This window comes from Struthio camelus, chromosome 6 (genome assembly GCF_040807025.1).
Source record: "Struthio camelus isolate bStrCam1 chromosome 6, bStrCam1.hap1, whole genome shotgun sequence".
NCBI classification, from domain to species: Eukaryota; Metazoa; Chordata; class Aves; order Struthioniformes; family Struthionidae; genus Struthio; species Struthio camelus.
Window position 1 is genome coordinate 16,202,201 of NC_090947.1, and position 14,300 is coordinate 16,216,500.

At 38.8% G+C, this 14,300-nt stretch overlaps 1 protein-coding gene across 4 annotated transcripts in view; it reads right to left on the bottom strand.

Annotated features, from left to right (window-relative positions):
• The window catches only part of ITGAV (integrin subunit alpha V), a 55,423-nt gene that overhangs the window by 40,615 nt on the left and 508 nt on the right, over positions 1-14,300 (bottom strand). For all 4 annotated transcript variants that reach the window (XR_011141874.1, XM_068948341.1, XM_068948340.1 and 1 more), the window contains exon 2: positions 10,439-10,566. Coding sequence is in view for 3 of the 4 variants with exons in the window: in XM_068948341.1 (XP_068804442.1) it covers positions 10,439-10,566 (128 nt within the window). In the remaining variant the exon portion in view is untranslated. The remainder of the gene's footprint in view (positions 1-10,438; positions 10,567-14,300) is intronic.

A 14,300-nucleotide genomic window follows, 5' to 3' on the forward strand; every position in this document is an offset into this window, starting at 1 on the left:
ATCTCAGTATCTCATTGAAGCTGCCACCAGAAGGGGTAGCTCTGCCTCTTCACTCTCAGTCCTATGTTCCTGGTGCCCTCTGGCCACATTGTGAGAACACAGAGAAGCTGAAAACGAATGCTGCTTTTAAAAAAAAGAAGGAAAAAAAAAAACCACACCCTCCCACCCCTCCTCCCCACGCACACTCAGCTGGATCAGGGACCAGTCCAGTGACTGCATGGGGAGGGGAGGCAGCGCTAATCTGCTGGGAGAAGGCAGGAACACATAGCTCAGGCTGGGAACTATATCCTTTTTGGCAGCATCCTGGACTTAAAATTGGTTTATTCTGATTTTGACACCACGCCCAAGGTTACAAAGCCTAGAAAGACAGATTTGGCTTCTACCCTCCATTTGTCCAGCTCCTCTCCAATACAAAGAAACCTCTCAGCTTTAATTGCCAAACAAAGCAGTATGCTTTAAACAATTTAATACTTGTTGAAAACAGTCGCTGCATGGCATTTTACCTCTCACTGTTACTCAGGATTTGTATATCACTGAATATATTTATTACTAAAATGAAAGTCAGTGCATCAGTATTATAGCGGTGAGCAGAGTCCTATCGTGTTAAGTACTCTAAAAGTGTGTAGTTCACAGACCAGACGCTTCCGATTTAAGACAACAGACAACGCATAAAAGTAATGGTCTGGTTGGAAAGGCAGGTAAGCAACCATTCAGCATTCTCAGCAATCTGATTTTTTCTCAGATGCTATGCAAACTATTTCCTTAACGTTTCCGCTGAACGCATCAGCTGAGGCAGCATGAGGCAATTAAAAAAAATTATAATAAAAAAATGGATTAGTGCTTATCGGTGCCTTCCGTGGCCTGTGTTGATTGCACTGGAGAAGAGGGGAACCAGGTGTTCAAGCAGCACATGCTGCCAAAGCAAGCACTCGCTGCCTTTTCCCTCCGCGCTCTGGAGCTACAGAAGCTCCAGGCACTGCCCCAGCCCGAGGGAGAGACAACGTCCAAGGCAGGCAGCAACAAAGACTTATTTCTCCTCAACCTTTAGAGGAAAAACATCATTTTTCCTACTGTACTGAAAAGCCCTCATCAGCTCTGCATTGAGGATAAAATTAAAAACCCACCTTCTACTTTATTTTAGTAGGTAAATATGTAGGCTTTCAGATTCGGTCAGAGGCTGGCATACACAAAACTAAAAGCCTCCAAACCAGAAAGCAAATAAACACGACCCCAAGTTAATTATGTTCAAAGCGCAATGATTTTTAGAAGCCAGCATCATTAATTTCTGGAGGCCTAAACAACAAACCAGGAATTTTATGCTTAAAAACAGAATATAGTAAAACACGTTCTATTAGGCAACTTAGCTAACTACATTTAATTTATTTAGAATACATCACTATTTCAGTCAACCTTTTACAAGTTGCTTTTTAGTTAGCCACGTTTTCTATGTGTGCGCACATAACATAAAACAACATTTGTGGCAAGGTTAAAATGCCTGACATGGGGTTCATCCTGTGCTCAGAGCTTCAGCAGGTTCTCGAAGGCTGCCGGCGGTGGGGGCCGAAGGGGACTGCTGTTCTGCTCAAGATTGACCATAATACAGGAAAATATGTCAAAACACATGAAAAACTATGCTAAGTAAAAAAAAAATATATATATATACACTTTTGAAATATGGAATTTTCAATTAAAAAAAAAACCTGTGCAAATCTGATGTTAACTCTTCTTTAAAGAGGAAAAAGTAACCTTTATTTACCCCTTCCTCTTAAAAATTCCCCCTCCCCCAACAAAACACTGTGTAAATATATCATAAAGCTTTCTCTCAACTCCAGAAAAGAAACAATTCTATGAGGAAATCTGGAAAACACCCAGTCATCAAAAACCCCTTCGCACTAGATGAGAAAACATCTGGGTTTCTGTTCCTGATTGGGGAAAAACAAATATTAAAAACATTTACTTGCGAGCCCTCACTGAAGCAAATCAGAGCTAAGATAAGATGTTTTAGCTTTACTGCGAGGTAACTTTATCAAGGGAGGATTCAGGGCTGACTTCAGCAATTCTGTTACAGTAAAAATAAACTGTCTGTTTTCATTATCATTTTAACATGGTATAACTTCTCAGTGGCAGTAAAATACCTTCTAGCAACAGATTCTACATTAGATGAAGGAAACTGTAATACAGGCAGCATTAAAACAAACAGGGCTTTATAAATCAAACCCAGTGTCTGGATATAATATCTTACCGCTGTAACAGTTCTTACAGTCACTGCTCATTTTCATGCATTTCTAAATTCTTTTGCGATGTCTCAAGAAAATCTAACAAATGTCTTTAAACCAATGCTATACACTTTAAATAGGCAATCAAATACATCTAGATAATACAAATTATGTTCTGACTAGCTTTATTAAAGAAAATAATCCAAGTTCTTCTACAAAGCTATTTGCCAGATTAAAATGCAGCCAATATAGGCACTTCTAGTGGAGGGGTCATTACGTTCAGGACTGTGTCACTGGACCACGGAGTATTATTTATATCTGTAAAGACAGCTTATGCTGTGGTCTTTCCTTTGCTTTCTCACTGTGCTAGACATCACATGATCGTTTCACATGACTCTTGCATTACGGAAAAAGGGCTGACGTGCCCACTCACCAGCGCTTGGTCTCACAACGCACTGCCTAGGTGGGGTGGTGGGGTTGGGAAGTAAAGAGCAGAACTGCTTTACACAGCTATTAGATAGGTGCATTGCTACTGCTGCTCCAATGGATCATGGTCATTTCATTGTATTAAACAGGATTTCAATGTATATATTGAATCTGAAGTATCAGCATAAGTAGAAACTTTTTGTTCCGGCCAGTCACACAGTTGAGATCCAGCAGTATTCATTCAGGAGCCTACCTAATCACAAAAACACGAGTATTTTTCCACTGTCAACTAAAATAACACGTGAAGGAGGTTTTACACTCTCTGCCTCCCTTTTTGGTATGCAGAGCAGTAGCCGGAGCCCAAGGCAGATTTCGTTTATACTAGCACACATGATAACCACCACACTTCAATGGGACTGAGGCAACGCTGGATTTAGTGAGATAAAAACTGATTCCTCTTGCTACTAATGAGTGAATAGTCTTCACAAGAGTTATTGGTCTGTTGTTGATTAAATCAGTAGCCTTTGAGATTGAAATCCCCTAACCATTTACAACACCAATAAAACAATCAATTAAAAATAAAGCAGTACTTTGTTAAAGCAAGTTATTTTCACAAACTATCAACCTATCTCAGACTTCTTTACCTATATCTCCTTATTCCATAGGTGGAAAAGATGGAGTTGCGAACATCTAACTTGCTTGGACAAACGATGAAAATCTCCAAAAGGCAAATTTAAGTTCATGACACCCACTGCAGTCATGACTTCCCAACAGCAGCAGATCTTTAACTGCTTTGCGCAGCTTCAATCTGTAGCATAGCACAGTTCAAATGTCCACTTCCAACTAAAAAGGTCACAGGCAGAACCACGCCACACTGCTGGTTCAGGCTTCCAAACAAAGCGTCCTGCTGTCTAGAGTCACCCACTCGGGAGCAGAAAAAATCTTGAAAGTATGAGGAGGAATTTACAGGAGGAAAACAGGAGTTTTTAGTAACATTTTCCCTTTCAATATCTTCCCCCTACACAGCACGGATCCTCCCTCCTCCTCAGCACAGATCAAAATAACCAGTCTAAAAGGACTTTCAGACAAAAATAATTAAGAATAATTTGTTTAAAATGCCTCTGTTGTGTCAAAATACATGGGAAGATGTAGAGAGAGGGGACAGTAAAAGTAAGTGTCACAGTCATAAAACTTTATCCAGTCAGAGGCTACATTAAATTCTTTTCCTGAGGCAAGAAAAACACATACACAGCTGAAAAGGACTTTAACATTTGAAATGCTCTTAGTTTTTAGTATTCAATAGTTTCTGTAAGGAATATCCAATCTTCAATTTTGACATCTGATATAGAGAATGAAATCAGTAGGGAAATTCTTTCACCAAAGGAAGGAATGAAAACTTAGCAATGCGTCAGTCTATGACACTATGCATAACAGAAGGGCAAAACAATACATTGTCTGAGCAACCACATCGTTCTGTGCTAAAAATAAAATTTTCTTAAGGAATCTGCAATTCATTAGCATAAAACTTTAACCTTGTTTTATGAGCATATTTTCCTTTGTCACAATTCATGGAACTGCCTGTGTTCTCTCAGATTATTCTACATGCAGAAGCTCAGAGTCTCAATCCTGCACTTTCTGACCCTGCCATAAAGAGCTGCACTTTCAAACATTCTGTAGTGCAGCAGGCACATTTCCCAACTCAAGCGGTAATTCAAGAACTAGCAGCTTTTTACAAGAAAAACTGTAATATGCAAGAGAAACATTATCACCACAAACCATTTTGTTATGTTTTCATGAAAAGCTATGCGAGCATGAAGAAATGCTGTTTTCCCCACGCACCTCCCAGTATTCTTGACTGATAAAGAGTTAGGACACCGAAGAAGAAAAGTAAAATAATATTATAGTATACAATACAGTATATAATATTATAATATTATGAAGAGGATATGAAGAGGATTGTTTCATTTTTGAAAACAAGCACATAGGAGAATCATTTGGTTTACATTAACTTACTACACACTGCTCACATGTGCACAGCCTTACTAACTCCAACTAGTTACATGGGTCCCTGAAGAATTTTTGTATGCTTGTCACAGTAAAAAGCTTATCCACTCTCCTTTTCTACATATGTCAAATTGCAAAATAAATAAATAAAAAAGCAAAGGTGACTTGTGGATTTTGCTATAGAACACATTTAAACCACCCTTCTGCTCACTTTTTTTTTTTTCTCGTCGTCTCGGTTCAATAAGCTTTTGATCCTCTTCTTGCAAAGAAAAATCGAGTTCAATTTTATATACAAGAAGGGACACCTGCAAAAAATAAATACATCTCATAGAAAACCCTTTAACTTTTCAAGAATCTATTCCCTGGGCAAGACCATGAAAATACTTTCTCAGTAATGGATGGATGCATCTATGCAAGCTTTGCTGTGCTAATCCGTGAAGACTGCAGAAGGAGAAAAAGGGAGGGAGAACAGATATGTCTTTAAAACAAGTGTTATTGGACCTCTCTCTCTCAAAAATGATCAGAAATAGAAAATGGGCTTTTATATTAAGTTCATTCCTTTGAAGCTGCTAAGTAAAAAAAAGCAACTGAAGCCAATCTCTCACTGTTAGCTTTCTAAGGGAGGAACCATCTCTCCAGTCAGTTTTGTAGAAAGGCCACATTAGTACTAGGGCTCACAGGAGAGCCTGCAAAAAATGACGCTTTTTAGCACCTTAGCAGAGCGCAATAGGACTAGAAGAAAATTTAAAAAAACAAAACAAAACACTTTTTAAGGCAAACTGCAAGAATAATTTTCCCACCTACTCTCATAGATTCTTTCATTTGCATAAAATTCAGATGTTCCCTTATTGCTATGGGTTAAAACAAACAAACAAACCTGTACAGTTTCAGTCACAAAATTATCTTGGAGGAGAAGGGATAAGAACAAAGACAAAGATTTCCCCAGCTAGAACAGTAAGCTCTGCTTTTTTTGAATGGGAAATTTACAACACCTTGCAAAGGAACAGATTTACTAGATTTACTGTTTATGACATAATATAATCATAATGTTGTTTATGGCATTGTCATACGTTCATGCAAATTCTGAAGAATATGTCATCTTGCACGTAAATTTCCCTTTGGTGCTCATCTGGAAGAAATGCACCCATCTACATGTTCTTAAACTTGCAAAGGTAACAGAGATATGGGAAATAATTCCCAAACATTTTACATAGCAATTCAATTGAAATTGTGCTAATGGTGTGGCAAATGGAGCAAGAAGCCAGGATATACAAAAATATGAATACCAGAAACTTTAATTTCATGACAGTGGCATATTTAGCTACTGAATTAACAAGATAAAAAATATGGGGAAAAATTTGTTTAGCACTTATGTAGCCCTTTTTATCAGATTTCTGTGCTTTGCAACATAACCAGTTAGAGTTACAGAAACAAGCACTGCAGTGTATTTCAGTTTTGCAGCCTTAATACAGGATCAGCAAAACCATGCATGGGAGGAAGTAGTTGGTTCCTCTACAGCTTTAACCTGTATGTGCTCCTAAGAGGAGAAAAAAAATCAGTTTGAAATGTTTGGCTGGTGATACTTACAAGCCTTTCCAAAAAAGCCCCTGAAACGTTGTAGCCATGTAGTCACAGGCACAAGCAGCACAGGGATAGGCATCCCTGAACTTTAGGGCATTTTCTACACGTTTGTTATGCAATCGTCACACAGGTATAACTACGTTAAATCAGAGCCAACTGATGTCAATGCTAAAATGCTCAGAAGCCCCACAGCAAGACATCTTTACATTTGTGAAGTGTTAACGCGCAATATAAACATTTTGCCTTCCAAAGCCACCATGTATATCAGAATTTCAAGAGCAATTAGTGTAATACACAGAAACACACGCACACAGATGCACATACAGAAAGTTCTTAAATGTCTAATATTTTTACATGAGCGTAACCATTGTGCTGGAGGACCTAGGAGACCTAGGCAAAAGGAGGTCCTCCCTCCCCTTCACAAATATATTCGTGTTTCAAATGAAAGATATCCTGTGCAGGAACAGTGAACAAATATTTTTTTCTGGATAGCAGTTTAAAAATTGTAACATACACTTTAATGAGTTTTTTTTTTTAAACAGGCTAAAGGAAAAAAAATATTGTATACGTATTGTTATAGTTGTGTGTTAAAGGAATTCTTCACAGTAGACAAAGCCAAAAAGGAGATTTGTTGACATGGTCCCTCCTCTAAGAAGGGAGATACCAACAACTGTATCAATGAAATATCTGTAGTGCGGCTTGGCGTGCTGGGAATTGGTAAGAAAACACTAACTCACTTTACAAAACCAACCAGCCTTAAAAGATGTGCAAGAGGTCCATGAACAGACTCAGGTTTGTGAGGTGCCCAGCTCCCTTCCTGAAAAAACTGAACTGTTATGGGCAGAAAGGAGGAAACAAAGCAGTAAATTTTGTATAAGCAGGGATTATCGGCTTAGTAATTTACTGCTTTCTTCAGCAGAAGCTGGGAAAAGGCTAAATGCAAGTCACGAGAAACACTAGTGGAAGCGAGTGCTTGAAGAACCCTTCCTCCCAAAGATTATTATTATAAAGTAGCATATACCTTCTCTCTTTGGCTATGTAATAGCTGCTGCATTTCTCTCACATAAGTAGCCAAGCTCTTGTGCAAGTAAGGTACTCAAGCCAGCAGCAAGCGTTAGAAAATAAAATCCAATTTTAGACAGCCACTGCTGAGCGGCTGGGCTCAGTGTGGCCTTTTTAATAGATGTGGAAGAGAAAAGGATCCATAGGGTTAGAGGAAAATTTAACTAAAAATAGGAATATGCTTAAGAAGAAAACAAGAGAAAAACAGAGGAAAATAATGAAAAAGAAAAAATTAACTAGAAAAGTAGAAATCTTAAAAGAAGTAGCTGTAAAAGATCAAAAACGACTCCATTCATCTAACTAAAGATTCATCTTGACACAGAAATGATTTTCTTCTTTTTTTTCCCCCTCTGCAGAACTATGGTATTCATGGTCCAGTGCACATGAAGAAGAAGAAAATAAAAAGTGTTTTACATCTGTGGTGGGAACAATGATTGAATCCATTTTTGGAAAAGACAGTGATTCCTTCTAAGAAATTGCTCCTGGGTTTTCAAAGCCATCAGCAATTTAAAAAAAAATTGAAAATAATTTTTTTTATATTCACCGCCATACTTAAAAGACTGCCTCTAAAATTGAAAAGTGTATCCGTGCACTGCTCTGCATCCTAGTAGCATTAGCAAACCATTAGTACACATAGCTATGTACACTGTTCAGTAAAGCATCTACTCTTCTCTTCAGATGAAGTATTTCTTTAATTTATCTCCTAGCACTGGATAGCCAGTGATTTTAGCTATAAGGGCTACCTGAGACTCATGGGACGGTGTGCTTGGCCTATCTTCCCTTGCATAGCGGTTTACGTCTTGCCTTGCCAACCTGGCACAAGTAGCAGGAAGGAGTTTCTGAACAACTGAACGTCAAACGGAGCAAGCTACATCTGTGATTAAGAGTGTTACTGTCTGCAAAGTCTTCACTAACCCCAGGGCTACGAAGTGGGGGAACAACCGCCTTGTTTGACCTAATACCCTAGTCTCATATTTATTTGTGATATAACCACAAAGAAAGAGGGCACAGAAAACCTCACACAGCCAGAATAAGATTCAGCCTTTCCTCCTAGTCCATCTGGTGCAGGGAGTGAGGAGGCAAGAGGAGGAATAGCAGCATGCCTTCTAGCAGGTAATGCTCATTTTCTAACTCCATGTATGGAGTTTGGCATCAACAGACAGATCAACTCAGAGGTCTCGAGAAGGCCACAAGTACGAACGTTCTCGTTGCCATCTCAGGGCAGATTTCTCACTAGCTGCAAATGATCAGAAAGAGACTCTGAAGATAACCATCTAATAAAATATATAGAAGGTATGCATCTTTTCCCATTAACAAAACAAGATAATAATTATGAAAATAATCTGCTGTATGGTCAGGGCTAAATAATACCTCTGGAGTTACAAATCATACCTATTACATAGATGTTGAAGCAGCCACTGAACAAACCTGAATTCTCATAGAGGTTCTATTTAGTTAGCTACAAAAAACATTTTTCCTTTAGCACCACAAAGCAGCAGTCAAATCATCTGATCATTATTCCCTATCAAGGGAATCACAAGTGTTTCCTAATTCCCTGCTACATTAAGGGGCAAGGTTAAACTACATTGGCAGTAAAACATTGTCATCATAACGTATGGAAACAGCCATTGTATTATACAAACAGAAAGAGACTTCACTTTGTTTCAGTGCATTGATTATTTTATTATGCTGGAATACAATGCCCCTTTTCACCCAGAGAATAGGCAAATACATTATTTCCCAATTCATTGCAACAGAGCCGCAATGAGTTAAAGCATGCCTGAAAGAAACCTTGAGCCATTAGGACCTACTATTTTTACTACTGCTAAATTTCAAGCAATTCACATGCCCATCACTTAAAGGCTGTATTGTAAGCCAAATGCTGCTTGCAACGCATACCTAATGTGCAGCACTGTGGCTTTTGTTTCCATTTACTCTCCCTGGTATGTGAAAAAGTCTATTGCAAACACTCACAGCACAAACTCATAAACGCCTTGCGATTCCCATTTGAAGATTACTAGAGATCTTAATAATCTGTCAGAAAAGTTCCTGTGGACTGAAATAACGAAACAGGTTTTATATGGTTTTACATGTATCATTACATACCTCACTTTTTTTTGCAAGAGAGCTGATAACAGGACAGTTTTTCAGAAAAACATGCAGAATTGAAAAATCTGAGCATCAATAACATTTTGTGGTATACCTTGACAATAAAATTTTAAGAGGAGCTTCTCCACTGTATTGTGCTATGACTTGCAAAGGCTGAATAAACATGACCGCCTTTAGACTGCCAAGTCAAAATACTAGCAAAGGCAGGAATGGATGCTAACCAACCAGACCTTAAAAACACAGGTGTTTCCTCTGCCATACCATATGGGTCTTGCTAATCCACTCCCCTGACATGCAAAGGTTTTTCCACTGGCCCAAAACAAGCAGCGGAAAACAGGATTCATCACTGGATGGCTCAAGAAAAGCACGTGCACTGGAATCTCATATGACCTGCTACAGCTTGTGAAAATCACTATGTGTACCAGAGCATGATGACTGAGTGAAATGATTAATATCAGCATTGTTTCTGCTCAGCTTTATCATACTTCAGAAATTGGCAAGTCTCTGACCTGAGGCATCCTGAGTGCTCCTATCATAAATGCCACAAATACTATAAAACTACATGTGAAAGAAAGAAAAATCCCAGTTTGAAGTTTATACTCCCAGAGTTTCAGATTAAATTTCTGGGTATTTTTGCATAAACCACCTTCGCTGATACCAAAAAAAAAATGTAACTTTCCTCATATGCCATGTTCTTAATAGGCGCCTAATTGCCATTGGGCTCACTGGGAATTAGGTTGGCTAGATGTTTTAGGATTGCTGGTAAGAAAGTACAAGGGAGGAGTATTAACAAATCTTCAGCCCAAAACAAAAGAAGAATAAAGCGTGCTCACTCAGGCTTTCAGCACACACCAAGGACAAGTGAATTCTAAAAGGGAGGGGGGAAGCCCAGCCTGGCCTAGCTGCCACTGCAAAAGAGGCTGCTGCGTTCAAATCAACTTTGAACAAACCCCATGCGAACCTCAGTCCTTTCTGCACCGTCACAGCAGGTACGGGGCAGAGAAACCCTCCTCCCCTGCGGCTGGGGAGCTACATATTACCTGTGGAGTCAAATATAATTGGCTGGCAGTTTCTGTTTGAATTCCAGTTACATTTGAGCACTTGGCCTCCTTCTACAATGTTGTGCTGGGTAGTGTTTGCTTTTGGAGCTCCCACAAGAAGAAATACGCTGCAGTAAAAAGAGAAAACAAAACAAAAGTTTCAAAAGCTAACACACAGACATTACTATTTTATGACATTTGTACAGTAAAGAAAGCAAAGGCCTTACCCATGAAATACAAATCTGACTAAAACTACTTTGTGTTTCAGAAAAACTCATATGAGGTTTTACATCTTGGGTCACTCTTGCCTTCAAGCAAGAGTAGGTAAAATAAAACATTGACCAAAAATGAAAGGGAGAGAAAAGAAGATAAATACAGATTTAATTAAAAGTATTCTCATCTTCCTAGACAGATATTTAAAATGAAATAAACACCTTTTATTTTCTTTTTTCCTCTGAAAGATATGCATATATGCAGCGGAACAGGAAATCATGTACCTCTATGATTAAAGTCATTTTCTGGCATCATTTTCAGTTAATTTTGTACATCACAGCAATTGACGATACACAACATAGCGCTACTTTCGAGCTCAGAAGATACTGAAAGGTGGTGAGTCAGCCTAGTACTAGTAAATCCTCTTTTAAAAAAGAATCTCCAAGAACCCAAGTTACTGTCAACCACAGGTTTGTACGTTAATAAAACTTTACTGAAATTCATTACATAGCAATCATTTCCTTAAAACCTGTTGCACTTCCGTAAAACTTTGTTTATGTATGTTCTCAAGCGCGTCTGAGCAAGAACAGCCCTGAGATTATGCTTCTGCAGGCAGCAAAATTCAGAAGTTGCAAAAGAAGAAAGACTAAATAAAAAATGGAACAAGACTACTAACAGCTTCCAGGAACTCCAACACATCTATGAAACACACTTGACCATTCAGCATTTTCCTTAAGAAGTCAAACAGGAACATCGTACAGACATAAAACTAAACGCTTACTTTTATAGAATCTGCTCTATTGTTTCCATTTAGACTGCTAAGAGAGAACGAGAAGGTAACTCTTTTCCCCCTGTATCATGTATTATGGTTACTTAATTTTGAAACTGGCTTAGCTGAAGAAGCTGCAAGACTGGTTGGAGAGAGCGTTTACAGCTAGACAGATCCAGACTCATCAACCTTGTTCTGGGTTTTAATAGCTGCCTTCCAGACTTGACTTTAGTACAGAGCTACACTTTTACTTCCTAGTAGGTAAATATCTCATACAAATAAGTAGTACTTCATCAAAGCACAACTGATATGAAAACCCATATTTTGAATTTACAAAATTTTCTGGACCCGGATAGAACATTTAGGCTACTTGGAAATAATTTGTTCCTCTAAGCTGCTACTCATAAACCATCTAGATTCTAAGAACAAGAATTTGAAATGTGGTTATCAACTTAGTTAAAACGTTCTCTCTAGTCATAAGAGAAATACAAATATATGTGTATATATATATATATACACACACACACACATATATATATAATGCCAAAGAAAGAAACATATTAATTGCTGTAATTAAAACCTGTCAGACAGGTGGTGACTTGCCTCCCAGTTTACTCTTGATTACTGAATATTTATATGTTTGAATATTAGTTTAAAAAATTCATTTCCATTCTAATCATATACTTTAAATCTTTAAGATAATCTTTGTGAAGGTTAAGACAAAAGGAATCATTATGATTTATGAATCCAAAGATTCAGTCACCTCTTTTCCCAAGGGGTGAGAAAGGGGAGGGGGGGGGAGGGAAGACATGAGTGGATTTTGCCATTGGGCTTATAAAGCGCCAGTAATATTAGAAAGAACGCTTGCTATGTACAAATAAGTCCCTAGTCTGGGTACTTTGGGGAAGGGGAACATAGTCGTCATTCCTATGGGAATACAAAGACTACGTTTTGGTACAACAACCTGCCCAACATGCTGCACACAAGACTGGGAGTATATTCACATCCTCAGCAGTTTTAGTTATATGAGTGTACTTATTTATAGGAATAATCGTTCACCAGTGCTTCGCCGTGTGCCAGTGAAGAAGATCATGTATTTTCATATCCTTGTATGCTAGAAAGACAGATTATCAAATGCAATTCTTCTAGAGTACAGCACATACGAAAGATATTTTTTAGTTTTTATAAAGTCAAGTTCAATCATGTCGTTTCATAGCTATGTCGTCTGCCAGGCACTATATAGTATCCTGATACAATACTACCATTTTGACTCCCAGAAAAGTTCTTTCGTATTGGACTTCTAAACATACTTTATTTTGGTATCCAGTAGGTCAAAACAGATTATAAAACAGAAGCATGAGCTTTCAGGTACTACTAATACTCATTTGTTGTAAGCCTAATCAATGCAGACTGCTTTAGCCAGACCAAACTTATTTACTTTCTGCTGTTCTTTAACTGTTTCATGTAAAGAACAGGTGATAAATCACAATTCTTCAAAGCAACAGCAAAGGTGTGGGAATCAAGTAACCCACATCACAAGTTTGACAGAAATCGTGTAACAAGACTGATTTTAATAAATGTCTTTCGCTAATCATGCTGCAAAACAGTTCACTCAAGTTCTCTACAAAACATTCAACTGTAGACATCTCTCTAACTTGCTGTCCATCACTACCTGTCTCTGCCCTTCAATAGCTTAGGAGAGATTCAAGTATTCCAGTCTGCATTTCGTACTTGCTGCCTCTCTTATAAGTCAGGAAGAGCCATGGGCCTGTGTCTGCAGGATGCTTCATACAATTATTTATTTATTTCCGTAAGCAAAAAAAAAAAAAAAAAAAAATCGGTCTCCATATGTTGAAACTTAACGTTTACCACCATTAGAGCCTGCTCCTGTAAAAGCTGCATAGCTGCTTTGTTTTAATCGTGTGGATAAATATAAGATAAACTATGGTACTACAATTTAGTTTAGGAGATACAGATTAACTTTTATTCAGATCTAAAATTAAAAAGAGAAAACATCCTTGAAAATATCAGTGTGTGTCTCAGGCAATCTGAAACACTCTAGTGTTCAGAGTTGCAAAAAGTCCTATTTTTTTTGCAGCCATGCGCTTTGAGGTCAATAGCTATTAATAACATAGGGGAAAGATTCCAATCAGTGACGTCAGCGACAGCTGGGTGACATAACTCCTTATTAGAAACCAAGGAAGAGGGTTTACTATGTGCGTTTACCAGTCTCTTAGGAACTCTGCAGCCACACATGCTGAATTAAAAATAAAGCAAGAAACAAAAATAATTTGTTTGTAAACAACAGGATTTACAGGATTAAGACAGCAGAGAAAGATGTTGCAACACACACAAGCCAAGGCAGGATGATCTCTAACGTTGTAGGCAACAAAGAAACGCAACCAAGGCTGGATGATGTACTGCAAGGAGTCTTGCTCAACAGCTACAGAATTTGCTTTAAAAGTCTACAAGATTTAAAAAAAAACAAAATAAAAGGCAGAAGCAAGATGGAAAATCCTCTCAGCCTGACGAAACCCAGTAGGCTTTTCCAGCTGTAAAGTGCTTCCTTAAGATGGGGCAGGAGGAAAAAGGTGGCAAAACCTAGCCCTGAAAGCAGCCCGCATCCAGGCACCAGAGGAGCCCCTCACAGCAAGAGGCAGACCTCACAGTTCAGCGACCCGACCGCGGGACAGCGCGGGCGCACCCGCCGCTGCAGCTTTCGCTTCGGAGCGCCGCTTAACCCGACGCTACAACATGTTCAGGAAGCACATGGCGGGGGGGGGGGAAGAGATATTTTTAGGGAACTTCCCCTCCGGCCGAGGCCTGGGCGGGCTGCCCGGACCCGGCGCGGCCGAGGCAGCCCCGGTGCGAGGCGCAGCG